The sequence below is a fragment of the Lutjanus erythropterus genome, chromosome 11 (genome assembly GCF_056507025.1).
Source record: "Lutjanus erythropterus isolate fLutEry1 chromosome 11, fLutEry1.hap2, whole genome shotgun sequence".
Lineage (NCBI taxonomy): Eukaryota > Metazoa > Chordata > Actinopteri > Lutjaniformes > Lutjanidae > Lutjanus > Lutjanus erythropterus.
In genome coordinates, this window is record NC_139327.1 from 17,978,593 (window position 1) to 18,006,185 (window position 27,593).

Below are 27,593 nucleotides of genomic sequence, written 5' to 3' on the forward strand. Positions count from 1 at the left end.
ACACATACAAACTTATGAAAAATGTTCTTTAGGAGAGGAAGCATTTTCCCATTTCAGATGGTGTAAAAAATGAAGTGGTGAGACAAATGAATATTTTCCATTACCATTGTAATAAATTTTATTCATTTTTTAAACAATAACACTCTTTTTTTATCCCTTAGCATGACAGCATCGGGTGTTGCTTTAAGATAAAAATCTTTCTTGAAAGTATCTTAATATTATTTTTACTTGGTCTGATTTATGACAAAAAGCCCACCAAAATATTACTTTTTTTTTTTTTTTTTATTAAATGGCATCATAATGCATACAGGATATGGGTGCTACACACCTACTTGAAAAACCCTACATCACAGACTGTCTAATGCATTATGTTATGTTAAGGATATGGATGACACTCAGCACTGTTTAAATATTTATATTGTTTTTTATATAGTGATTATGCATAATTTGTCAATAACCATCATCTGTCCTGCAGGCATTAGGAGCCACACTGAAGGAAATCTGCATGTTGGATCATGAAGGGCCCCTGCCTCCTGCCTGCGACAGGGGCCCTGTTGGGAGTTTGGTATAAGCAGGTGGAGAAAGGGTAAAAAGCCTAAAATGGCCACCATACCCTGCTCACCATCATCACCATCACCATCATCAGCAGCAGCACCACCTCAGTATAGAAGCCCATCCCCTAGCGTCCGTCCCGGGTATGTACGCCTTATGCGCATGGGCGGAGAAACTGCCGCTGTGCGCTGCTGTTATTATTGTAAGAGTAATTTCTTTTTTACGAAAATGGCGTCTAGTCAGGGAGGTGTGGGAGCTGTCACGGCTCTACAAAGCCATCACTACCCCAGCGGACCTCACTGGAGCCCGGGCATCAGCCAGTACCAGCAGCACCAGCAGCAGCACCACACGGCCCGCAGCCTGGACCGGGCTCTGGAGGATGCCGTGTGCTCCGGCATACTGAACCTGAGCGGGAGGAAGCTGAGGGAGTACCCGGGGCTGAGCTACGACCTGACCGATACAACACAAGCAGGTGGGTGGCTGCTGAGCGTGGAGCGTGGATGGGCTGTAGGGAGGAAACCACGAGATGTGTTTCGTGTGAAAAGGCGCTCTCGGATTTATGCGTAAAAGCGCAGCGTGGCTGCATTGTGTTGGATTTTTGTGTGATTTTCTGGATAGGGGCGCATTAACGTGTAGGTGACCACATTTAAAGGGATATACCGTCCACTGAGCTGCCTTTCTATACATCCTGGTTGTAATTACTGTCCACTCTGGATCATATATCACACCACGTTATTGCACAGGGGGCTCGGCTGCTGTTGTGTGGTTGTTTTGGTCGACGCTTTCAGTGCAGCCCCCCCTGAGACACATGAATGAGACGGCAGGCAGGCGCACCCAGTAAGTCAGGCGCTGTGCGGTGGTCTGCACGCCGAGCTGCGGTTGATTTGGCACCGGGCTGCTGCTGCTGCTGCTGCTGGAGCAGAATATGAATGAACCGATAGGAGGCCAGTAGTAAATTCTTGCTCACTGTATATCATTTGTGGTGCTGAGCATGTGATTCACGTACATGCTTCTTCCTCTCTTTTTTTTTTTATTTTCGGCACATGCAGACAAAAGATGCAGTGTAGTTGCAGCCTCACCCCCCTGCCTGCCTGCCTGGGTGTATATGTTCCCATATATCCCACAGTAATCTGTCAGGCAGGATGAAGACTCTGATCTGCTTTTGATTTCATGTATATGCTGAGAACTATTTATTTGGGCGATTCTCTGAATCAGGTTTCCTTAATGTCCAGACTTTCTTTAAAGATATTCAATTAAAGGAAACCTCAGAATGCGTTATAAAGCCACCAGTTAGAACCAGGTGTCTGCATTATAATGCTAATCAAAATAAAACATATTAATTTTTAATTTAATTAAAAAATGATTAATTTAAAATTGTGTTTTAAGTATTAGGGATGCACCCAAATCTGAATATGTCATTTGGGAGGGCACTAATAATGCATTGGAAAATATTTCATTTATCCAGATATTACACATTATTATTCAGTTCCATGATTCCTCTGCATGGTTAAAAAAGCTTACACCTACCTGAATCAGTCACTGCTTTAATGTACCTTTACTGTAGAAAACAAAATCTTTCAATCTATAAAACAGTTTTTTCAGTTTCTGATTTTTCAATATTCCCCAGTTAAAGGGGAGGTGGTGAAAGGCTTCAGATAGTTCATAAAACTTAGATTCACTGAAAATAAAAAACAGATTAAAAAAAAGTGCAGTCTGAGGGTGTAAAAATATTTAATTACATGTCCAATATTAAATCATTTGATGTGTTATAGGCACAACAATTGCATTGCTAGTAAATGTAAGGTTAGAAAATAAAATGCATGCCCAATTAATGTCACCTCTGGTGTAAACCACACCCCACCACACACACCCCTGGTTTTCTATCCGAATACAGCTGATTTTGTTGGTTGGGCAGATACAGATACAAATAATGACATGACAACTAGCATATTCACATGTCCTTACTGACCATCATCACATTTTCATTGAATAATAAACAGATGAAAATTGCAACCAGTAATAAAATTTTGTTGAAGTGTGTACACGATTTACAGGATAATCAGAAAAAATATGAAAGCCTAATCGAATATTAATGCATATTTCTGATACGATATGAAGGCCAATGCTAGATAAAGTTCTCATGACCTGCTTTTGTGGTCAGTGGTGAGTATATCAGACTCAAATTCAAAGCAATAATGGAAATTTGTCTTTCACTGGTATGTGGCACACATAAGGATAAAATACAGTACATCTAAAAATATCAAATGGACATAAAAGGACAACACATTACGTGTAATAAAATTTCAGATATGCAAAATACTGTATGCTAACAGGAGTAGGAGTAAGGCATGAAGGTAAGTTAAAGAGTTGACCTGCAGTAGTTAAAAACAAAATATTAAATCTTAAATCTAAAGTGCTGTGTGCCAGCTCAGCTTAATGAGTCTCTCAGTTCTTCCTTGGTTGCTACAACGGTAGAGTGGATTTTAAAATTAAAGATCTACTTAGAATAAGTGATGGTATGACGTATCTCAGAGAATCACCCATTTGCTCTTTGTAATTAATAATGTGGTCATATAGTGAAATCAGTCAGTAGGTCAGTATCAGAGTTACATTTTCTGGCTGTTATATCAGGAACAGGTCATACATTTTCTTTTGTATTAGACACGATGCTTTAGGAAGGAGCTCATCATAGACAACACAACTGATAAGATTTTGACACAAGGAACCCTGTGTAGGGGAATATTTGTGGCTGTGAGTTAGTATAGAAAGACATGAATGAATAATAGTGTAATTGAAATATTAGTCGTTCTCAGTCATTAGCATGGATGTGCAAATGATGCTGGATCTCAGAGTGATAGCTTCCTCCTCTGACATACCATATGGCGTGTTACTCCATCATGTGCAGCTCACGGCGAGTAGAGCCCTTGTTGGAGAGCTCTTACCTCAAGGGAGTTCAATTTTCTGCTCCAAGATTTTGATATCTCCTCATACCCAGACAATCTTCTGTTTTCAAAGTGCTAACCGTCTTGAAAACTGGACTGAAAAGAAAAGTAAATGCAAAAGCAAATATATGTAGTAGACTGAAATATTTTCATTATAGATACTAATTAACTTGGCTCCAACTTCTGGAGACAGATCATGGAGAGAAAACAGCTTTGTTTAACATTAAAGGCATACATACTTCCTTAAAAATAATGCATAGACTCGTAAAAATTATACCGTAAAATCATTATGTATGTGGTGATCTGTATCTGCACAGACTCTGGCCTGTGGCTGCATTTTCTTTTTTGTCTCATATTTTACTGTGCTCAGGATGTCTCTGGGCTTCAGCCTGTGCGGCGTTGAGGCGTACTCAACCCAGACCTCTATAAAAATGTAACAACCAACATTGCATTCATCATCTCTTTCCTCTGCTTTCTGCCTGTGAGAGCTGCAGAAAGAGTTTCCAGGCCAAGCAAAGTGAGGATCACTTTGGCTGCATTCACACAAAGTCCTGTATTATACAGAGGTGTGGGCGTGTTTATCTGTGCTTTTTGTGGGGAAAAAAATCAGAAAATAACATTTCATTTCTATTATTCACTACTTTGTTCTCACTAACAGTGCTGTCTTTTTAAATCCACAGTCTCTGTGTCTCACTCCTTCTCTCTCATTTGTTGAGCTGTGGAGGAGGAGCCACATTTGAACGGTGCATTTACAAATAATCCAACATATTCTACCTTTAACCAGATACTTAATACATGAATGCAGGTCGTTGCTTTTTTCCTCAGTGCTTGCCAAATTACACCCATATTTTATTAAGTAACGTTGTGATGTGATATGATATAATAACGTAATTTTAGATTGCTGCCATTTTAAATTGCTTGTGCCTGAACAGTGTGAAAACCCTAAATATTATGCACAGGCAGCCTTTCAGGAGGAAGACAGACACGACAGGAAGTTAGTGTGCACTATTTCTTGACAGCTGGGCTGAAGGTACACATGAAATGCTTCTGCTAAGATATACTGGAATAATGATCAGCTTGTCTTTATCTAAAGCAAAACTGGCCAAATTTACCATATAAGATTTTTTTAAAAATCAGTTCCATGTGCGCATCATATAACACTGATAATAATCGAAAGAGACAAACATAGTAGTATATATTTCTAACACCTTTGATGCCTTGCTTACACTCTGACTAATAATCCGTCACTGTGCTTGCTGCAGTCTTTTTCACTTTTTTTTTTCACATCTTTATTTCAATGCCTCGAATAAAAGGTGTGCCAGAGGGAAGTCTCACTTTCTAATGTGTAAAGAGAGATCAACACCTCGCAGTAAAGGGTGGTTTACATCAGCCACAGTCTCTGCTGTGAAAAGAAGCAGCTCATTCACATTTAAAAAGGCAGTTTCTTCTGAGATGAGTTAAGACAAATCCAATCATTAAAACCAGTTCTAACTTAGTTCTGTCTTTGCAGTTTAGTATTTGAAGGGTTTGAAATGGATGTCAGCCGGTGTAGCCTCTTTATTAAATGTACCTGTAAGTCAAAGGAATAACTGATGCTTCTAAACATGATTTTGATTATAGATGTTCCAGTGCAGTTTTTTCCTTCCCAACACCGATTACAATACCCGAATTTTGCATATCGGCTAATAACAAATATTGATGAGATACCAGTGTGTTAAAGCTATAATATGTAATGTTTTCCACATTAAAATCTGTAGACATGTTATATATTTGGTTGAGTTGTGTTCTTACATGATTCTGAATGCATCTAACAATGTTCAAATGCTTAGAAATGTGTACTTTATTCAAGGTAACAGTGTGTTTCATGCTTGCTGTTGCTAGGTAGTTGCTATAACTTCGGCTACTCCAAATATTTAAGCTAAGCTTATATTTAAAAGTACAAACTACATCAGATTGTACTTATTATGCATTAAGAAAATAATTATAATAATAACAATTATTATGATATAATAACCATTCTAATATAATTATTAATAATAATTATAATAATTACTATTATTATCATTATAATTATTGTTATTGTTGTTATTGTTGTTGTTGCTGTTATTATGCTGTATGCTACCGACCCTGTATGAATGTGATGTGATTGCTATCATTGTTGTATGGCCTGCTGTATATGGCCACAATAAATTGCAGGACATCAGATTGTTGCATAGACTTGCATACTCACGATTTCTGGCATTTTAGGCTGTATCAGAGGCAATTTTACTGATATTGGTGCAACTTTTCACTTGTACTGTATAATGTGAAGCTCTAAGTCTGTGGAATATTCCTTCTTTGAGACAACAGCATGGCGCCCCACATTAACTGCCTGTTTCACCTCATTCCTGATTTTTGAGGTTAAAATGTTTTTTTTTTTAATTGCAGATCAGAGAATGGGGTGGCCTCCCTCTGATTAATGAGCAGCAGAAGGCTCCAGTGTGTGTGGACAGAGAAAGAGGGAGGCCTGCTCACACAAGGGTGTCTGTTTGCAGTGTGCTAGTGGCAGTTTGTCTCCACTCAGTTTGTTTTCCCATGGGAAAGTGCAAGAGCTCTGAGCTCCTGCCCTGACCTTGGAGAGGGGCTGGGGAACAGTGCATCAACCTGGGCAGATGTTCACATCCCGGCACGCCCCTGCCTGCCTGCCCGCCATTACCCTGCCCCCGAGGGTGCAAACACACTCACGTTTAGACAGTGCGAGGTGCTTACACTGCAGTGTGACTACATGTGTGCAGTATTGTCAGGCATAGTAGACAGCAAGAGGATCAGCTGCAGTACTGAACAGTATGTGTTGTAGCTTAGGGGAATCATAATAAACAAATGTATTTTAAACCCACAACTTTGTTTGGTTTCTGAGAAAACATAATGACTTATTTGCAGTATATTAAAGAATGTAGGTCATGCAGCAGATTGTGGTTTTAGTTTATATTCCCTTGTTTTATGACTCTGCTGCAAAAAAAAGTGTAGACAGCAACACAGTCTGTCATCACACTACAAATTTATCACCTTCTTGCACATTCCTGTGTCCTCGATAAAGGGTTTGGTGTAATATTTAACAGCCAACTTAAGCTCCAAATGAAACAAATGTGAGGTCAGTGAAAAGATAAAGACGTGTGGTTTTTGGCGCCAGCTGAAGGTGCATGCAGTAGTGATTTGACAGCCAAGAACAAACCAAAACCTGCAAGATTCACTGTCTTTTTTAGACCTTTACAGTGGGCTGTTGAGAGCTGGTTGAAACAGGTGGCAAAATGAATATTCCACATTTTATTAGAGATGGGACTGATCTGTAACAGGGGTTGATACTGATGTAACTGTCTAGGATATCAGATAACATCACAGATCCACATTTTAATCCAAATTTCAAAGGGATAAACTAGAGGAGGTCACTCAGTAGAGTGCAGATCTTCACCAAGCAACCCAAAATACTATTTGGATGTAACCCTTTTGAAATGATTGACATTTATGATAGTAACTGTAATTCCATACTTTTATCTCTTTTATCTCTAAATGTAATGGATTACAATTACATTTATTTTGTAATTTATTTACATGTAAATAGTCACATATATGTAGTTACTCTCCAGAACTGCAAGTATTCTGGTGGACACTTGTGTGAAATCTTGTCATAATTTTAAATAGTGTATAAATTCTTGAGTTATAGCCGGAAATGTGTTTTGTGAGATCATAGTGACCTTTGACCTATGGCCACCAAAATCTAAACAGTATATCAATGAGTCCAAGTGAACATTTGTGCCAAGTTTGAAGAAAGCCCTCAATGCATTCTTGAGATATGGCGGTCACAAGAATGGGATGACCCAAAAACCACAGCTATCGCCAGTGTGGAGGCATAACAGAAGGTTTTACAAGGTTTTTTTTTTTTTTTTAATTATGAATCACAGCGGTCCTTCAGCTTACAGTCATGAATGTGCACAAAAGAAAATATGTTGATGGGTCCAGTGGTTTGCGAGATTAGCTGCAGACCAGCTCCACATTACATAGACATACACACACTCACACACGCATTCACATGATAATGGTGATTATCAATAATAAAATAAAATAAAAATAGTTTTCATGTCAACTCTACTTTGACATTTATAGGGGACACACATGCCCCTCAAGTCCTTGTTGCAAAATACAACTATACTCTCCACCTCACTAATGGTTAAAACAATTAGCAACATAAACCACTTGACACATTACAGCAAACATTTGCATTTTGAATCATAAAATATCAAACTTAACAAACTTCTTTTTTGTGGCCAGAGCTGAGGAGGAGGCACAACAATTCCCTAAACATGTTAGCTAATACTGGTTAACAAGTTTTGTTGGTTTGTTTGTTGGCTGAAGAAAATACGAGCTCTTCTTAATATGCATGGTCTTTCACTCTCCAGGCCTGCAAGTGTTACTTCAAAAAGTTCACATTAAACGATGAGACCAGACTTGCCAACCCACACATGTTCGCTCAATGGATGCAGTGTTTTTTTTTGTTTGTCTGTTTGTTTTTCTTAGTTGATTTTGTCATTTTGTTTACACTCAACAGCACAGTACACATGCACTGTAGAGCCACATCTAACATCTTCACATCTAATGCAGTGAATTATGGATTTATTTTTGACCAAACCAGAGCTGGTGATTCTTATAACTGCGGAAAGACTTAACAAGATGGTTTTTGGTAAGTTTTAATTTGTTTCTGTCTAAGTTTAAATGAAGTGTGTTTTTACAGAGTTAACAAAGCAATTAAAGCTCGTCTTAATCTTGGTTAAAGAGAGTAACTTGAATTCAGAAGGTGGTCAGTTGTATTTTTCTGTTCATGAAGGGAAATATGTTTGAGAATATTTCCTTTCTTGACATTTTGTGGTTTCATTTTGTTGTGTTTTATCCCATTGAACCATAGTTGTCTTGAGCTTTTTTGACCGGCAGTGGCAGCTGGAATGTGATAAAACATCACTTGTGCCCAACAACACAGAAAGATGATGTTTTGACTTTGTTTTGGGGATTACTACTCTCTGAGGGGGTTTGTGTTTGGCTCCATTTTTTTCCTTTGTTTAGCCTCCAGCTAACAGTCTGATGTAATCATGATGTCAGCACTATAAGGATCTTTACATGGTGGGAAATAAGGGCAGGCTTTCAGCATTATCTGAACACTAAACAAACTTTGAATGGTGAAAACTTAGACTGGATTTGAACCCAAACACAGTCTGTCAGCACTGATGTTCAGTTTCAGCTTCATGAAACCTTACACATAATACCAGTAATAACAATGATGATACTTCTACTCCTACTACTACTGCTACTACTACTACTACTACTACTACTAGTAATAGTAATAATCATAACAATAATAATAATAATAATAATAATAATAATAATAATAATAATAATAATAATAATAACAATAATAATAATAATAATAATAATAATAATAATAATCATAATAATAATAATCATAATAATATAGAGATAGGTATTGGAATCACATTGGAACTAAACAAAGTACACTGATGCATCTCTTCACTTTATTTTTGTACATGATTTGAAGCACACAGTACATTTTGCATTGTAAGAATGCTTCTTTTGTGGTTACATTCCTCAGAAGTTTAGTCCTTGAAGACAGCCTGTGAAGGACAATCACAGCAAGGACACAAGTATCAAGCTGGCATTCTTGGATTTAATAATCAACTAGTGTAAATACTTCAAGTGTCACTGCTCATGCAGGCCAACTTATTTGTAAGGCCTCAAGAGGCTTGGCAATTAACAACACAATATAACACTTCACTGCTATTCATACTTGGCGCTCAGTTTTTTTTTTAAATCAAATCAAAAACTCTGGGTGTGTCATGAAAGCCTGTCATGTCTTTGCTCTCTGAAGAAATACTCAAAAGAACTGCCCCACAAAAATAGATATGACACAACATAGATCATACAGACTGCATCCTCGCTGGTTTTCTTTTCTTCTAAATGGTTTTTGAGCTCAATGCGAGAGTAGCCTGAAAAAAATCCACATTCCCAAGTGGTGCTTCTTCCCTCAGGGCTCCTGCTGGATGTGTGTTTGCATGTCTAGACGAGACATATGCATACCTATCGGCAAGAACACAATGCCTTATCACACTAATGGCCACTGATATTAGTATGATGATTATTATGTATCATACAGTCTATGATAAAAAGAGTTCTTCTGTAATTAGAGGTTTTAACCGTACCATATGTGTCCAACAATATACTGTCTGTTTTTCTGCATATAGAACAATTGAGGAAGATTTTGTAGTAAATGCTCACTAGAGATTATTCTCTACAGTGACGACCCGTACATTTAGAAATGTGACTCTGATCTTATTTTAGGAAATGTTTGACAAGCCCGCTGTATCTTACATAACTTCAGGTTCTTCAAAGTTAAGAAGAGATGTGAGATGCTGTGATATTTTTAGAGCTGGATGGCCTGTTCCTCACAAACCCTACAATCAAGAATCTTTTGAATAAATTAGGTCAACTTATAATTCTAAAAAAAAAAACGTTAATTTAAATATGTTGATTTTTGTGTGCAAGTGGTCACTTACTTTTTCTTTTCATGGCTGCAACTTACTGATTTATCCAGTGATTATATCTTTTTTTTAATTCATCATGCAATGTTTTGGTCTTTATAGTGTCTAAAATAAGGGCAGTAGACAGCATCCATATTGATATGAAATAGTGGGATAAACACAGGTGTTTCCTATGATACTAATTAAGGTCCTGTTCCATTTAGTGTAGCAGAGCCTCTCCAGAGAGCCAGCTTGCACAATGACAGCACCCTGACTCGATTTGACTAATGGAGCAGAACTTTACTCTACTATTTCATGTCAAAATGGCTGCTGTGAAAAAGGCCCATTGCTTTATTATTTATTGCACAGTGATCTCTAATGACTCATTTTGTGTTAAAGTTACAGTGGTGTGAAACCATGCATGTTAGAAATCTATGCATTTGACATTCATACTTTAAAAATAACTTAAACAGTTATACACACTCACAGGTAACCTACATACATTCACTAAGTTATGATGAATATAAATAATCTGCAAGTAAAATGAGAGACTCGTGTGTCATATGATATAGGCTGTACACATTTGAATGTAATCATATTTCAAAGCATGCTTTGGATAGATCAAAAGTCAGCAGTGACATGTGACTTTGTTAATCTGCACGTAGTTATGGTGTTAAGCAAAGTGTATGGCTTCTGCTTCATCATTTATAATGAGAAATATGAGTCCAGCTTTTGATTTCATGGCACTCAAGTCAGCAGTTGTGAAGGATGAGAACTGAGGGAGAAACAGTAGATTTTGCAGACATTAAATATTTGTGTGTGCGTGTGTGTGGGTGGGTGTGTATCACCTCCTTGGACAACTGCATGGGAGAAAATCAAGCATTATGTGAATATTAATATTTTATATCTAAAGTGCTTATAATAATGTGCCTGTGTATGTGCAATTGCGTATGAATGACTCTGGCTTCATAATGTGTGTTGTCAGAGTGGGGCTGCGGGGCATGGACTGATAAAGCATCTATGTTAGAGGATAGAGTTGTCACAATACCAGAGTTTTAAACTGCAGTTAAGTATTACTTTGATCAGTACCTCTTTCTAGACCACAACAAAAAGAAAAAAAATCCCTTGGTTAGCGCACAAAATTGGATAATTTGTACTTGTACACAGTGCTAGGACAGAAAAAGTCAGTGAACACTGTCTGGCTTTGCTGCGAGCCAAATCTCAGGCGGGACAATAAAGACTGAACTAAAGTGAGGCCTTGAAGGAGCACTTAGATCATTTTTTTAAATTCTGTTCTTTGGTACTTTTAATACTATCCAAAGTAGGGCTGCATGATATGATAAAAGAAAAGTCCTATGACTGCACATTTTCCTTCAAATAATCAAATGATTGCAGGGTTTTGCGATTTGCACTTGGCCATTGTGGTTTTTTTAGTGTGATTTGGATAATATTGCAATTAATTGTGCATCCCAAATGCAATGTATAATAAACAGTATTGAAAAAGCATCAAAGTATCAATACTTACAATACAACCTTACCTTGCTAGAGAGGGAAATACAGATTCTGTGTGACTGTAAAGCATCAACTTGATATGGAGCAAGTTAGTGCCTGGCTGTGAGTAAATGAAATGCCCCATGAAAGCAGCCACCGACCACCCCCCACAAAGTAGCTGAGCAAATACAGCTGATCCAGAGGCCTCCCAGTTCCCCAGGCCAAAGCTCATATGGAACAATCTACATGGCCCAACCACCATTCGCTAGCTCAACCACAGGGGAATACACCCCTGGACAGACCCAATCCCAAACACCAGTATTTTGGTGACACCCAGGAGTCCCACAAGTCTTGAGCCATTCAGGATGTATTATTTTTTTCACAAGACTGTTCCACCTAGTCCCACCCTACTGTGCTCTTATCAGCTGTGGATCTCACTTAGGAGACCGGGCTTTGTGTCACATGTGAAGCTTTTCTTTTGAAGGTTAAACACAAAAACTACTTGACTGGGTTTTAGGACAAAATTAGATCCTTTCAAAACATTAGAAATGTGTCATTGAGGCAAAGAGTTGTAGACAAACAGCAGAAGATTCTTGGGACAGAACATTCGTAGGGGAAAAAGTTACACAGCCTGGATGCTAGCGTCAGTTGTGAATGCTCAAACCCTCACACCTCAATCGTCACCCCATCAGATCAGGTTATCTTTTATCTTCAGGAACACCTAGCAATGACAGTCACACACCTGAATTCGCACCCATACACTGACTACTCCCACAGAAGGTACCTGCCTGCACTGAACACTGAGAAGCACAGACCACACCCAAAACCTGCCATCACTCTGTGGTCATGTCTGCTGCAGGGCACAAGTAATTAACCCCAATTAATCATTTTTTGTCACGTTCCTACCCTGTCTTCATTTAACTGAACCATGTAGTAAAACAGCTGAAGTGTTGATATAAAGATTTTTAGGATATAAGTATTTTGGCGTCAGTTCCTCTGCAGATTTCTTGTATTTTTGTATTAAGATGATCACAGGTTTCTAACTGCAATCTCAAATAAGAAAAAGTCCAGTTTAAAATCCTTGTGCATCACCTCACAGTGAAGAGATGAGAGACTGTGGTCTGTTCTTTGCTCCAGCACTCAGCAGGATATATATTAGTACAGAGTTTGCTGTGTCATGGGAACACATAGCCAGACATTGTCTGCACTAGCAACATAAATGAATAGATTGATGATCTGGCATGAGGGTGCAGCAGCATAGTGGAGCTTTGGCGGAGGGCTCGTCTGCCTGCCTGGCGGGCCTTGTCCTGCGGGAGCTCTGGGTGACCAGCAGGTGGATAAAAGACCCACTGTGGGCTGCAGATGGTGCATGGCCTGGGTTGGAGGAGGGAGAAGGGGATGGAGATGGACAGGCTCACAAAGACTGCTGCCTCAACCCACCCCCACCTCCCATCTCCCATCGACCCACATGATTCCAGTGCTACAGAAGAATCCCCAGCTGTGGGGCTGCTGGAGGGATGGAGGTGGGGAAGTCGTCTATGTACAGCTGGGTTACAGCATCAAGGTCTGAGCTTCAGGGAGAGGCCAAATTTACGCTTAATGGAAAACAAGTATACCCTGTGACCTCCGCTTTAGTCTGTCCCCATGTGGTAATTTCTGTTTCCCTTAACCTCTCAGCTTCTTTTGCCTTTGTGCTGCTGACTGCCTCATTGTCTGATTCTCACTTCTGCTTACTGGCTGCTGTCAGAGCTCAGCTACAGAGTGAAGCCTGTCTGCTCTATTGTTGTTTTTTTGAAGGAAGACTGTCAGAAATTATTCTATTTAAAAGCACAGACTCACACATAATTCCTTGTAAAGGAGCAGGGATTAAAGGGATAGTTTGGATTATTTGATCTGGGGTTGTATGAGGTACTTATCAATACTTAGTGTATTAGCTATATTAGGTGGTTATTGACATGCCTCCAGTTTGGAGAAGCACAGAGGAGTACCAGTATAGGAAGCTGAGCAATGTACTGCTGTGGATTGGATCGACAGCAAAACCTACTTTAGTCCACCTAAAAAATGTATCGACGGATATTCTTCATACAGAATATTATAGAGAGAATATAGAATATATACATAAATACACATTTTCTGCAATGACCCCTAAAATACTACTAATAATGGAGGCAGAATATTTTACAGTTTAACAATAAATTTTACTGTCTGAACTGACATGGAGAAACTGAGGCAGGAAACTTTCACTTTGTGATATAACCTACTGATACATCATTTTGTATATTTTTCATGCTAATCCGTCCACGGTAAATAGAAATCTCTTAACAGTAAAGTCAGTGAGTGAGTGTTCAGTAAAGCCCATATATCTTAACTGTTTAATAAAGGGTGCTAACTATATGTGATTGCATGCATTAAGGGCACGGCAGTGTAGTAGTGTTTGCTTTTCCAGCAGTACGGATGTGGCACTTCAGCTAGGTGGGACACAATAATTGAAAGCTGTTTATCTGTGGCTGTGCAGCTCCTCACATAGGTCTCTAATTATCATGTCACCCACAGATAATTCAGAAGACAGGATCGTTCACATACACATTCACACACATACACAGGCGCAAACAGAGACACACACACACACACACACACACACACACACACACACACACACACACACACACACACACACACACACACACACACACACACACACACACACACACACACACACACCAATTTGCAGCTGTGGAATCAATATGTGTCTGAAGGTGAAGTCTACACGGTGTAAGGTGTCTTTATATGCATTGTTCTCAGAGATCCCTATGTACCATCGTGTTTCCTGTTTAAATGAATACTGTGTCACGTGTTTTCTTGAACTGAAGAGAGATGGCAAGAGAAAACTTGCGTGGATTTGCGTGTGGAAATGTCTTGGGCTGTGTGAGTGAAGCAGCAACCTTGAGGCTTTGTGCGTGATCCAAAGTGTCGACCTCAGAGTGAACACTTGGCGAATCTGCTTGGTGATGTATATTAAGATTTAGTACATGATGTGTCTGTATGAAAAAACGCTGAATGAGGACAGACAGTTGAGTAAAGAGCTTATCCATCAGTATTTGACTGGGTGTTCTTCCTCTCCTTTGACGTTCGAGGACTAGAGAGCCAGTATCTAAATATTTTATCATAAGAGGCAGATGCAGATGAGAGGCTTTGCTCATATTCATTGACTGGAGGAGGATTACATTCAGATTCTTGTTGCAGAGTAGAAGCAGCCACTCTTAGCCGATTAAGGCAGGGCTGTGATTTTGCAGCAAATTTGCTTCAGTAGTAAAGCAGAGCACATGTATTATAGTCAGGTCTGCACTAACCGTGTCACACACTTATAAATACAGCTTGTCCTTCAGCATCTATGACATGACTATGTTTTCTTTTCTTTTCAAGCATACAATGACCATATCTGATTTCTGTTTACTATATCTCAATATCCATGGAAAATATATGGTAATGCTTTTATCTTGTAGCGTCGTGGCTCAATGAATGGAATTGGCAGTTTATTGATCAGTCAGTGCTCTACTTTGTTCTAGACTGAAATATTTCAACAACGACTGGATGGATTGTCGTGAAATTTGGTCCAGACATTGATGGTTCCCAGAGGATAAATTCTGCTGACTTTGATGATCCCCTGACATTTTGTGGTTTTTAAAGGTCCAGTGTGTTAGATTTGCAGGGATCTATTGGCAGAACATGACAGAAATCAAATGTAATATTCATAATTATGTTTTTATTAGTGTATAATCACCTGAAAATAAGAATTCACGTGACCCGACCCATGATCAAACAAACACACACATTCTGCACTCCTGCAGCTGTTAGTGTGCTTCCTCTGTGATGATGTGCATAGCTTTTGCCTGTCAAAAACTAATACTTTTTGGCACTTCTTACAGGCAGCAGAGCCACTGATAATTTTATCTTCCCAGTCTGATGATCACACCAAATTTCTCCCAAATGTCTGACCTGGCCTTCAACTGTGTATTGTGCACAATTTGGTACACTCCACCAGTGTTGGGCCAATGGACGATAACATCGTCCATCATGAGGGCTGACAGTCATCGACCACTGAACCCTCTACCATTGTAACATCACGATTTAAAAGCCTTCTGTATTTGAGGTAGTGGGTCTCCTCAGAGTTGCTGTAAGGCAGGAGTTCAGTTTTTGACACGTGGGAAAGAACATAAAAAGAAGCTGTTGCTGCTGGTCAGTGCACCATACTTCGTCTGGTTATTATTTTCTTATTAATGCTGCACTAATCACTCCAAACTATCCAGTGTCATTGAAACTACTTCCAAATCTCCCTTTTTAAATAACTACTTGGTGAGTAGCTTCTGTTGCTTGGAACCGATCTTTTGTCAAAAAGAAAAGATGTGGAATGAGTTCTAACACTTTCCATCCATTCATACAAATCTAAACACATTAATGCGCCACTCCCAGTTAGATCAATACTGGAAATACTGAGATATTACACTGCCAGTAGCACTCAAACCTTAGAGGCTCGAGACTCTGCTGTAACCTTAGACCAGTGTTCGATGACTAGGCGCGCTGCCCACCGCTCCGTCACAGAAATGTATTGATTAGTCTTTAAAGCCTCTGGCCTCATCATGCCTAAAGCAAACATAATGGATGATGCCCAGATCTTGAAAAGATTATAACATGTATGCTGCCTGTACGTTCATCAGCTTCTGTTCCTCCACCTTGCAGATTTGTCCAAGAATCGCCTCACAGAAATCCCTCCAGAAGTGTGTCTGTTCGCGCCCCTTGAGTCACTCAACCTCTACCACAACTGCATCAAGTGCATCCCAGAAGCCATTATCAATCTGCAGATGCTGACCTATCTGGACATCAGGTGAGTCATTGCTAACACTGTATTTTCAGTTTGGTTCCTGTGTCTCATTATATACATTAAACAAAAGTGGATGCATGAGTGTGTTTAGTTTTCTATCTCTCAAGAAGTGTTTGTTCCCCTTTCAGATCACAAACAGGGCAAAAATGCTTACATGAAAGAGATGCATTTCCTCTTTTGCTGAAACTCAATTCCCAGTGTTCACTGTTACATCCCTCTGTATGCTGTTGTAAATGTAGGTCACTGTTTTATCTTTTTCTACAGCCGAAATCTCCTGTCAGTTTTGCCAAAATACTTGTTCAGCCTCCCCCTCAAAGTTCTGCTTGTGAGCAACAACAAGCTCGTGTCCATCCCCGAGGAGATTGGCAAGGCCAAAGAGTTGATGGAACTGGTGAGCACTGCAGTGTGTTTGCGCTGGTACATATGAAGCTGTGTGTGTCGTACTACTGAGTGATCCCATTTCCTGCTCTTTGTCTCCCCTTGCAGGATGTGAGCTGTAATGAGATCCAGGTGCTGCCAGCTCAGGTGGGGAGGCTACAAGCTTTACGAGAACTCAACATCAGGAAGAATTGTCTTCACATGTTGCCTGAGGGTCAGTCCATCACTCCTCCTTACCTGTTTTTTTACTGTAGAGATGTCTAATGACTGATTTAGGTTGACATCTTTGCAAACTATGACAGTGATCTCATAGCCAAGAATCACACTGCACTGTGTTTGTTTTGTGTTGGCTGTCATGTTGAGATTAGTGCAGTTAAAATCAGGACGATTTTTCCATGATGGTGCAGACTCACAAGGTGAAAGTGATACCAACCACACACTGTCACGCCTGGTAAATATAAAACAATCTTGCCCATGAGAGAGCTTTGACTACAGATTTTTTGAGAATCTGCATTACAAAGAGTTTGAAAAATATGGGTGTTTAGCTGGCAAGAAGAGTCTATTGCTGCAATTGCAAGTCAAAAGTCGATAGTCGTAGTTCTGAGACAGTACTCCTGACTCCCAATCTAAATGTTCCCCGGTAACAGGAAAACATGGATGCCCACAGCAAACTGATGTTTGATGGCAACATCGCTGCCATATTGTTGTGACATCATGCTTGTTTATGTTGGCAAACTTACTAAATGGATCTGAAATGAGTTTCCAACTCTGAATTCCAATGACTGCTCCATTGTGCTTTTCTATGTTGGCAGTTGTTTTTTTCTGAGTACAATGAATTACAGCAGAACAAAAAGATGCTATCAAGACGCATTATAGGAATAGGAATGGTATGTTTTTGTACAAAAAAAGTGTTGGTGTCTGCTGCATTGATTTTGATCAAGTTTCTCAGCTTCATAGAGCTCCAAATACTGGATTCCTGGAAGCCCTTTTAAGATGTCTTGGCTCAGTTTTAAGGGTGTTGCAGTGCACTGATTAGGTCTAACTCACCAAGATAGCAAAACATAACAAACTTGTTCCCTGTTGCATGTTGGAAACAGTGCATTACATTAAACAAAAGCTGTCTGTGAAACTCTTCTCGTCTGTACTTGCAGAGTTGGCTGACCTGCCTCTCATTCGGCTTGATTTCTCCTGCAATAAGATCACAGAGATTCCTGCAGCCTACAGGAAACTCCGGCAGCTGCAGCACATCATCTTAGACAATAATCCTATGCAGTCTCCACCCGCTCAGGTCAGTGCATTCATCTCATGGACATGTCTGTTCATGGTGTTACTATGTAATGCTAATGGTTTGTGTATGTTTTCTGTGTGTGGTTATGTGGTTGACAGGCTGCCATGTCTCATACGTTCATATGAACCTGGTACAATTGCACCATCTAGTGGATGAATGAAGACATTTCACTTTCTAATGGTTTCAACAAATCAGACTGGAGAGACACCCTGTTTGCATTTGTATGTTTCAGATTTGTCTCAAGGGCAAAGTGCACATATTCAAGTACCTGAACATCCAGGCGTGTAGGATGGACAAGAAGCCGGACACCCTGGATCTCCCCTCCCTTGGGAAACGTTGCCTCCCACAGCCACTTACAGATAGGTATTAAACATTTGTTATTGTGGTCCTTTTAGGCTTATTACTTCTATCTATAAGTGCTCCCTTGGTGTTCACACCATAAAAAAGAATTGAGAACACTTCTAATTTCAAGGCAACTGTCCTCACTAGAAGTTTGCCGAGCTATAATATTTTTTTCGGATAATTTTCTTTTCTTCTTTAACTAAACTCAATTTTTTGAACACCTGAAAAATTGAATGTTCACAGTGAGGTATGAACCAGATTTGTCATTGTTGGGTGCTTGAAAATTAAATGGTTGCAATTGAAAATGTAAAATATTAACTATCAGTCACTTTCTCTTTAATGAGTTCAATTTTTCTTTTCTTTTCTTTTTTTTTTTTTTTTTTGCAAAATTCAAAGATTTAAATTTTTCTGAGGGGAAAACAATTAATCTCAACAAGATTATTTGTTGGTAAAACTTTTTCAAAACGTAGGAGTTTTAGTTCAAAACCTGCTCAAAACTCAAAAATCTTGAAATGTCTTGAAATTTTGAGTTGTTCTCAACTTTTTCGCGGTTACAGTGCATGCACACATGGTTTATTATTCATGATTTGGCACCTGCAAATTAGATCTTATCATTGCTTGTTAGAAAAATACAGCCTAATGAGCAGTTTGATTTGCTTATTTCCAGCATGGAAGATTTTTACCCCAGTAAGAATCACGGGCCTGACTCTGGAATTGGTAGTGACAATGGTGACAAGAGGCTGTCTACAACTGAGGTCAGTGTTCAAATAATCATCAGAAAATTTTGAGATACATAGATGTAGGGTTGGGATTTCAGGCATAACTTCGCCTACTTCCAAGGTGCATGGAGAACAGAAAAAAGTATAATGAGGTCAAAACTCACCTGTAGTATATACAACAACTTTATTATTAGACAGGTGCTTGTGGCCTTCATCAGGATCATCATGAAGGACATCACAAACAACATTTAATTAGGGCAAGTATGAAGCAGAAAAAAAATCAAAAAGGTAAAAAATATAAAAGACAGCCAGTCATATTCATCTACACACGTATCAGTCAATGGGTGTCTATGAAGATGAACTGAGTGTATGGTCATGTGTCTGCAGGAAAATCGTTGTCCCAGACTGGCAGAAAGGCCAGGATAGAGTCCAATAAGGGACATGGGTGGCACCATAGGCATATATACATATATTTATATACACATTAGCCTTTTAATTGTATGTCAACATCACTGCCATTTTGGTCTTATCAGTGTTGGTAATTTAACCAGAAGAACCCCTGTTTACATGGATTTGTTGCACGGGCCAGTCTTGACCAGACTGAAATGGAAGCAGTGATGAGGTATCGCAGCAATGGGACAAAACTTCCCAACGTGGGAAATTCACCATTCATGGAGCACGTGAATGTACTTTAAGCTTTAACCCAAAATGTGATGTGTCATACTTTAAAAACACTTCAGGAACTTTTATACAATATAGAAATAAATACATGATAAAATATATATATATATACTTCAAGAAACACATGAGAAGAAAAAACATTACAGAACCACAAAATGAGATACAGAAATGTCATTGTGGAATTTAGCACAAAGTTAAACTGCTGTTGCTCGCCAGCAGATATCAGCATCAATTGATGGGTCTGTTTTGAGGCATAGTAAATTAGACATATGGAAACAGTCTTTTGTTCAGAGTCAGGCAGTGGTACTTACAAGCAGACTCTCCAAACAAAGCAGTAGTTTAAGACAGCCTTGCAATCTGCTGCAGAAATGTAGGCAGGTACATCAAACACATCTAAACAGGCCAAAGCAGGCACTGGTAAACAAAAAAACAAAAAAAAAAACTGGCTGAGGATCATAAGAAAGTGTGGGCAGACCAGACAAAACAAAAGCCAGATCAGTTTAGCATCCAGGCAGTGGAATATCTGGCAAGGACAGACCCTTCATGGCAGCCATGCTGATAGAGGAGCTACCAAAGATACTAATTGAGGTCACATTCTATTTAGTGTAATAGAGCCTCTGTTTCGTGTGCTTCCTGTGTTTTTATGGTTGTGTGTCTGTCCCATTCTTGTGAACCTGATATCTCAAGAACACCTTGAGATATTTTTTTTCCAACCAAGTACAATAAGCAGCAGCATGTGCTACACTCAAGGACGAACTGATTAGATTTTGATGGTCAAAAGTCAAGGTCACACTGACATCTTTGGTTATTACTCAAGAATTCATGTGTTTATTTTGACAAAATTGCACACAAACGTAATAAAACGATGAAGTGATGACATTATTTGTCCAAAAGGTTAAAGGTCAACTTCACTGTGACATCATAATGGTCTGCAGAAATACTTGAAGCTCTGTACTGCTGTAAATATAGTCTCTAAGCGAAGACAACGTGTTTCTCTTACACTTAATACCTTTTATTAAATTCCCTCTAAGTCTTCACTACATATACTGCATGTATTATGTATTACTGGTTGGCATAAAAACGTAAGGTGGTAATTCTAGTTGTACAGTACTATACTGATATATATTTTCTAATAATGTGGAATATGTCCTCCTGTGAAAATAAAATATGAACTCAGCCTAATTAAAACATGAAAACAACAATAATAGATTGTTAAATTAGAATGAAAAAATATTCACTATTTTAGATTTAAGAATGTACAGTATTATTAAAAATTGGATATATTTGAAACTTTTCACTACTCCCTGGCTGAGTGCCATGGACCCTTTACGACCCCTGGACTCCTATTTTAGAACCACAGAGGTAACAAAACACAAGCAGCCTCCCTGCTGCTGCTGAACCAAAGTATTGCATGAGTAGTGAACATGTGTCATTATTGTTGTGACAGCAGAAGAGCATTAGTGAAAAAGACGGATACAGTCCAGTTCACACTGGTATGTCTGGACAGACGCCAAGTGCCAAATACTTAATAGTGAGTGACTAACAAAGACAATAGATTGTTTTTCCCATACAGTTAGAAAGGCAAGAGTTCACTCCTCCACTTTCTTTTGTTCTCCTACAGCCTTCAGACGATGACACTGTCAGCCTGCACTCTCAGGTTTCAGAGACAGCCCGTGCTGATGCCCTCTCACTCCTCTCCAAAATGGACTCTTGCAAAGGTTACCGAAAATAAGTATCACATATTTCCTTTGAAAGCAATAAACAGAGACTCGGGGTGGTTGAATGAAGTGCCTAAAATATGTCAGTTTATGTGATGACCGCGGATGCTTCCTCCCTCTATCAGATCAGGATCTCTATGACTTTATAGAGCCCAACCCGGATGAGGATCCTGCTCTGTCAGAGTGTGATGGGCAGCAGAGCAGTCATGTGTCTTGTATAAAGGTATGAATCAAGTCTGTTTCTTAATGGACCGATTTCAAACACAATGAAAAGTTATTTAAAGAAGATCAATGGGAAGTCTGCAGTGGATAAATCGGTACCTGGTTATTAGTTCCTGACATGGTGTGTGTGTGTGTGTGTGTGTGTGTGTGTGTGTGTGTGTGTGTGTGTGTGTGTGTGTGTGTGTGTGTGTGTGTGTGTGTGTTTCAGGAACTGGAGAAAGTTCTTAACATGTCTCACCAAAGCAAAGATAAAGATAGCTGGAAAGAGGAGTCAGGGTGAGTTTATTACTAAATACAACACTTAAAAAACTAAAACACTTTTTTTGTTTTTTATGAAAAGTATGCAAATGATTTTTTGGAAAAGACTGTCAAAAGAGTTCTGTGGAAGTAAGGAGTTTCCAATGAGTCATCAATGCTGTGAACCAGTCGGTTGGCACTGACCTGGTATTAACCTACAGTAACCCGCGATTACACTGAAAGAACAGAACATGCACAGAAGCGTTCCAGTAGCTGCTGTTTTGCAGGGTTAGTCTAAAGTTTCAGCCCACCATTGCAGCTGTTTGTGAAGTAGTCGTGAGATTTAATCAATGGATTTGTATACATTGTGTATCTGGGTGTGAGTCTTTTGTCTAATAGTCAGTTTAGCTTTAAATTATTAAGTGTGGGTTCATGTAATGAAGTCTGCAAACACAATACTCTCACACAGGAGACTGGGGTTCAGTTACCATGTGAGAACAATATCAGTGTTAGTTGTTTAAATGAAATATTAAAGCTGTAATATGTAACAGTTCTGCATTAAAATGTCTAAAAATACTGGACATATGTTACATATTTTGTTGAGTTGCACACTTACATTATCCAAGATGTTTTTAACTGTTCAAACTCAGTGAAAACTGGAAAAACACGGGATACGTCTGATATGTCAGAGAGTCAAGAAGGACATTGGTGAACATGACTAAACATAATGTGACTAAAGCTTCAATAACACCTCATTAAATGAACAGGATTTGAGTCAGATAGATTTTCATCAGCTACGGTTGTTAAACTGTGTAGACAGCTCCTGTGATCCCACGCCACTTCCCAACGTCTACAAACTAAATGAGGGTGTCAAGAAAAATATGTCCATGTGTACAACTCTGACCATTTCATAACCTGCCATAAGACTATGTTTGACATTTTGTGAATGGTGTCTCTCATATATTTTTATTTCACCTTAATTGTGAAAATATTGCATCAATGCAAAGCAGACAAAAGGGGCAGCACTTTATAATAACCGTCATTAATAAATAGTAAATTGATGGTTAAAAGTACAATATGTATGTTCTCTCTCACATTAAAACACGAACAAAACACAAAGGTTTATCTGGTGGTGCAGTAGCATGGGGTCATAGACGTTATCTTCCCTTTTAATCAACCACCATAGCTGATGAAAATCTATCTGACATGACTCAAGATGAAATCACGATCATGTACAAGGTAACACATTAAATGTTTACTCATGTTACGTTTAGTCACATCCGCTGACTTCCCTCCTATCCTACCTATCCCATGTTTCCCCCGAAATTATAGCAACTAGTAACTCGCCAGCAATGGCCAGCAGAAAATGTACTGTTACCTTGAGTAAATTAATACATTTATCTTCATTTGAAGATTGTTGTAAACATTTGGGAGTTACATTAGTAGTTGTAAGTGCACAGCTCAGCAAAATATATAAAGTATGACTTGTGTTTTTAGACATTTAAATGTGCAAATGTTCAATAGCTTTAGTGATTACCTAATGATTTGTAAAGAAGAAGAAACCATTATGCAGAGAGATGGACCAAATTTTTGTTAATGGTTAATAATTCATTTGTAAACTGCCTATAAATATCACTTGGATGACCATTATAGATGATATAGATAGATTATAGATGTAACGAGCATAACTTATGTTACACATGTGAACTTACAAAGGTAACCTTATTATTATAAACCAAAGCACGATCTTTTCCTAAACATAACCAAGTAGTTTCTGTTGCTTAAATGTGAGGAGGAAGTTTTCACACCTGTATTTTAAAGTCATTTTACCGTGGAGCCTCGCATGTGCGAAACTGACAGCAGGAGGCTGCCTACATTGTCAAATTGGTAACAGTGAAATAACTATCAACTAAAATTTAATCAACTATCAATTTACCATTATTTAAAGGGGTAGTTCGGCCAAAAATTTCTACTCACCATCATTCCGAATGAAAGGTCAAAGTTTTTGGTCCACAAAACGCTGCTGGAGTTTCACAGGAAAACAGCTTTTCCCAAAACAATTTCAGTGAATGCACAAGAAAAATACCCATAAAATCCCTTCATACTGCTTGTCTGATGTAATCCAAGTCTCAAGTCCTGATATGCCATTCACGTGTGCACACACCATCATACCACACACACCCAGTTCAGATGGTGTGCACGCAAACATGATTGTGGCCCAAAGCTAAATATCTGCAACATAGTGTAAGTGACATCTTTCAAGTCAACTTCCTGCCTTCAGTAACATTTAGGTTGATGAGATAATGACTACCCCTTAAATGATGTTTTTTTCAAAATTTCCCACAGCACTTACTCATGGTTACAGTAACTGACTGCTTAATCAGCTAAATCGATGGTGAAATCTTATTGTAAACAGATTGCTTCTTTGATCACCAGCTGCAAATACACATTGCATTCATCAGCTTGAATACTAATCTGATGCGAGCGGCTGTCCAAATGTTTGATGCATAGTTCAATACCATTTATAAAAACACAAGAAAATCTGCTTGGCGGCAGCTATTATTAGAGCTCTTAGTGTAGGTTGTGCGTCATTTTCAGATATCTGCCACTATTTTAGGAGAATTAGACTGCAAAATAGTTAGATAGTCAGTCAGTCAGATCGTGGCCTTGATTTATTCCGGTTCACTTTATTTCTCCACATTTGTAGATTTGGTTTGCAGTAAAGGGAACAGGGCATCTGTTTAAACACATTTTACAAACATCACAGACAAAAACACATTTTGTTTAGCGCTAAACTAAATTATATGACTGTACGGTGAGAAAGCACATCAATGTTGCCGTTAATCATAATAATTTTGATCCTGAACTTTTCCCAGTTCTGATAAGGAGCAGCTAGTTGAGGAAGAGGATGATGAGTTGAAGGAGGTGCTGGATCTGAGGAAGATTGCCGTACAGCTTTTGCAGCAGGAGCAGCAGAACAGGTGTGTGTGGTTCTCCTTTTACTAGTAACATAAAAACACTCTGCACTGTAAACCTCAGTTCACCCATGACACAAAGTGTTTGTGTAGAGTCCACACAAATGTTCAGGACTGTCACAATGGAATAAAAAGTTTTTGTTCATTTGACACGAACACTGATCCCCTGTGAATCTGACGTCATTCTTTATGTTGAATCAACAAGTTTTGATTTTTTGGTAAATTGTACTAACATTTATAAAGCCAATATATCCTGATCACTTCAAAACCAATTAACAGCACATATGTTGTGCACTTAGGATATATTTTGATAGATGAATGAACTAAAAAAAAATTACAAAGTTTTAATTTTCAATGTTTTATGTTCATATGACATGTAGTCAATTACTTGTTCAGTAAAATTAATAATTTGTGTTCACTCAACGCAACAAAAACACATTATCACAGCAAGAGTTATGCTGAACACAAAATTTTTAGTTTTTTTTAAGTAAAACTGCAGCAAATTACCAAATTATTATTTTCTTGTTCACAGTTCTTTGTGTAAAGTGAAGAATCTTTAAACTCAAAGTCCTTTCAAGTGTGAAAAGAAATCAAATTTGTTTGTATTACTGAAAAGTTCTTTGTTCAACTTAATATCTTAAGCTTATTGAACATGTTATCTCATGTTTGATTAACTTCACTTATTCAGCTTTTACAAAACTAAAATAAAACTAAACTAATTATTCTTAGTTTCCTAACTTAAGTTGAACCAGTTAAAAATGATTTACTGTGCACGTTAAATGTTTTAGGAATTGTGAGGGGAGATATTCCAAAATCTGATATTTGCTTTTTTAGATTTCACAGGCTCAAACTGTAGAACTGTGTGACTTGTGGGAAAAGATCCTCTTAAGGAAGCATTCTGTGTTTCTCAACGTTTCCTCACGTACCCGTCACTCCATCATCTCTGTTTTATCTCTTTCGCCTCATCAAATCTTCTAATCAGCACTGCTTCACTTACTCTCTTGTTTCCTGCTTTCTCTCCCTGCTGCTGCTTGTCCATGTTTGACGTGCGCCTTCTAGACGACGGTCCTTAATTTGCAGAGCAGAGAGTCTTATTCACCGACGGAGAGTGACTGGCCGGGCACATAGGTAGATGGATTTGTATGTCACCACTGGGAATGTCAAACACACTGACACAGCAGGCCTCTGGTGTGTTTCTGTATCACAGTTAATACTACTGAAACGCACATTTGCATACAGGCTTCATTAGGGTGTTTGTCCTTGAGCATGAATCACAGTAAATCACAGTAAATAGAAAAGCTGTTTCTATGCTTCAATCTATGAGAATGTTTCTCTCTTAAAAGCGGAATTAGCTCATTTTTCCTGTGAGCTGCTTGAACTTGAAGATGAAGTCAAGTCTATCAAGAATTTCTTGAATACAATCCCATCCATTGTGCAAAGGTTTTACCCCTTGTTGCTCAATTGGTGAAACTTCCGATGAATTTGTCACAGCTCTTAAAGCTGTTTGTATTTGTAAACGGAAACCGTAAATTAAAGTCAGTCTGTGTGTATCATGCACTATGAGTCAGCGTCATTATAACTAAGTGACACTGGGTCATTCTGCATGAATCATGTACCATGAGTCAGCACTATTGCTCACTGCTGTAACTGGACCCATTTCCATCTACAGATTCCTCAGTCACTCTGGAAGCTCCAGCAGCAAACCGCGGCCCCCGCCTCAGACAGCTCGGAGGTATGTAATGTTCAGTCCTCGGGAGTAGGAGGAACTTCTGAAATCCTATCTCATCTCAGTGTAAACACACGGATTGTGAATCTGAAAGAGAACAAATACAGAACTTATCGATATCGACTAGTCTGTGAATCAAAAGAACTGCTATGAAGTCCTCGACTCATTAATGATTCATTAATTATCAGATTGTTTCTCACTTGTTCCTTAGGAGAGTAACCACTCACATTTCTGTGCACTGTATTGTAAAGCATTACCTAATTTCTGTTTTCTGTTGATAAAGACTTGACGGTGAATTCTGGAGGAACTGGGTGCTTGTTTGTTTTTGGGTTTTTTTCAAAATATGCTGTAGCATATTTACAACTGGTTTTATGCAAGCCCTTCACTTTTATTATAACATGACGACTACATTTGATCTGAATAGCTGAAACGCTGTATTGTTTTACGAGGTTGCAAATACCAAACACTTTAACAACTGATTTATCTGTTGACTAATTGTAGTCTTATTGTAGTCTCTCCAGTGCCAAAAAAAATTAAACATGCTTGTCACAATTAAATAAATTTTTTTTGGAAAAGGAAAAATGTGTGCGAAAACAGCATTATAATTAAATACCGTAGTGCTGCAGAGATTCCCTCGCCTGAAAGTCTTGTTCTCCAGATGAAACAGACTGACAGATTTCTTTTTTTAAGTAAAAATTTAATTTGTGATGCAAAAATGATCATTCGCTAACACTAGACATAATGTACAGGATTCACAACAGGATAAACAACAGACATGTTCAACTGATGCAGCTTGTGTCTTTTTTTCCAGTGCTTCTCTGGATGAAGGAAGTAGTGGAGCATCAGTGCTGAGTGGACAGGTGCAAACATAACATCAGTGATA

At 38.6% G+C, this 27,593-nt stretch overlaps 1 protein-coding gene across 1 annotated transcript in view; it reads left to right on the plus strand.

The window, feature by feature from the left end:
- The first annotated feature begins 693 nt into the window (after positions 1 to 693).
- lrch2 (leucine-rich repeats and calponin homology (CH) domain containing 2) overlaps positions 694 to 27,593 on the plus strand; it is a 41,460-nt gene continuing 14,560 nt past the window's right edge. The window contains exons 1-14 of the mRNA XM_084731094.1: positions 694 to 1,024; positions 16,283 to 16,427; positions 16,689 to 16,815; positions 16,911 to 17,016; positions 17,954 to 18,090; positions 18,323 to 18,453; positions 19,100 to 19,187; positions 21,454 to 21,550; positions 21,676 to 21,773; positions 21,981 to 22,048; positions 24,886 to 24,990; positions 26,044 to 26,112; positions 26,654 to 26,725; positions 27,522 to 27,570. Of these exons, the coding sequence (XP_084587220.1) occupies positions 709 to 1,024; positions 16,283 to 16,427; positions 16,689 to 16,815; positions 16,911 to 17,016; positions 17,954 to 18,090; positions 18,323 to 18,453; positions 19,100 to 19,187; positions 21,454 to 21,550; positions 21,676 to 21,773; positions 21,981 to 22,048; positions 24,886 to 24,990; positions 26,044 to 26,112; positions 26,654 to 26,725; positions 27,522 to 27,570 (1,608 nt within the window). The 5' untranslated portion in view covers positions 694 to 708. The remainder of the gene's footprint in view (positions 1,025 to 16,282; positions 16,428 to 16,688; positions 16,816 to 16,910; positions 17,017 to 17,953; positions 18,091 to 18,322; positions 18,454 to 19,099; positions 19,188 to 21,453; positions 21,551 to 21,675; positions 21,774 to 21,980; positions 22,049 to 24,885; positions 24,991 to 26,043; positions 26,113 to 26,653; positions 26,726 to 27,521; positions 27,571 to 27,593) is intronic.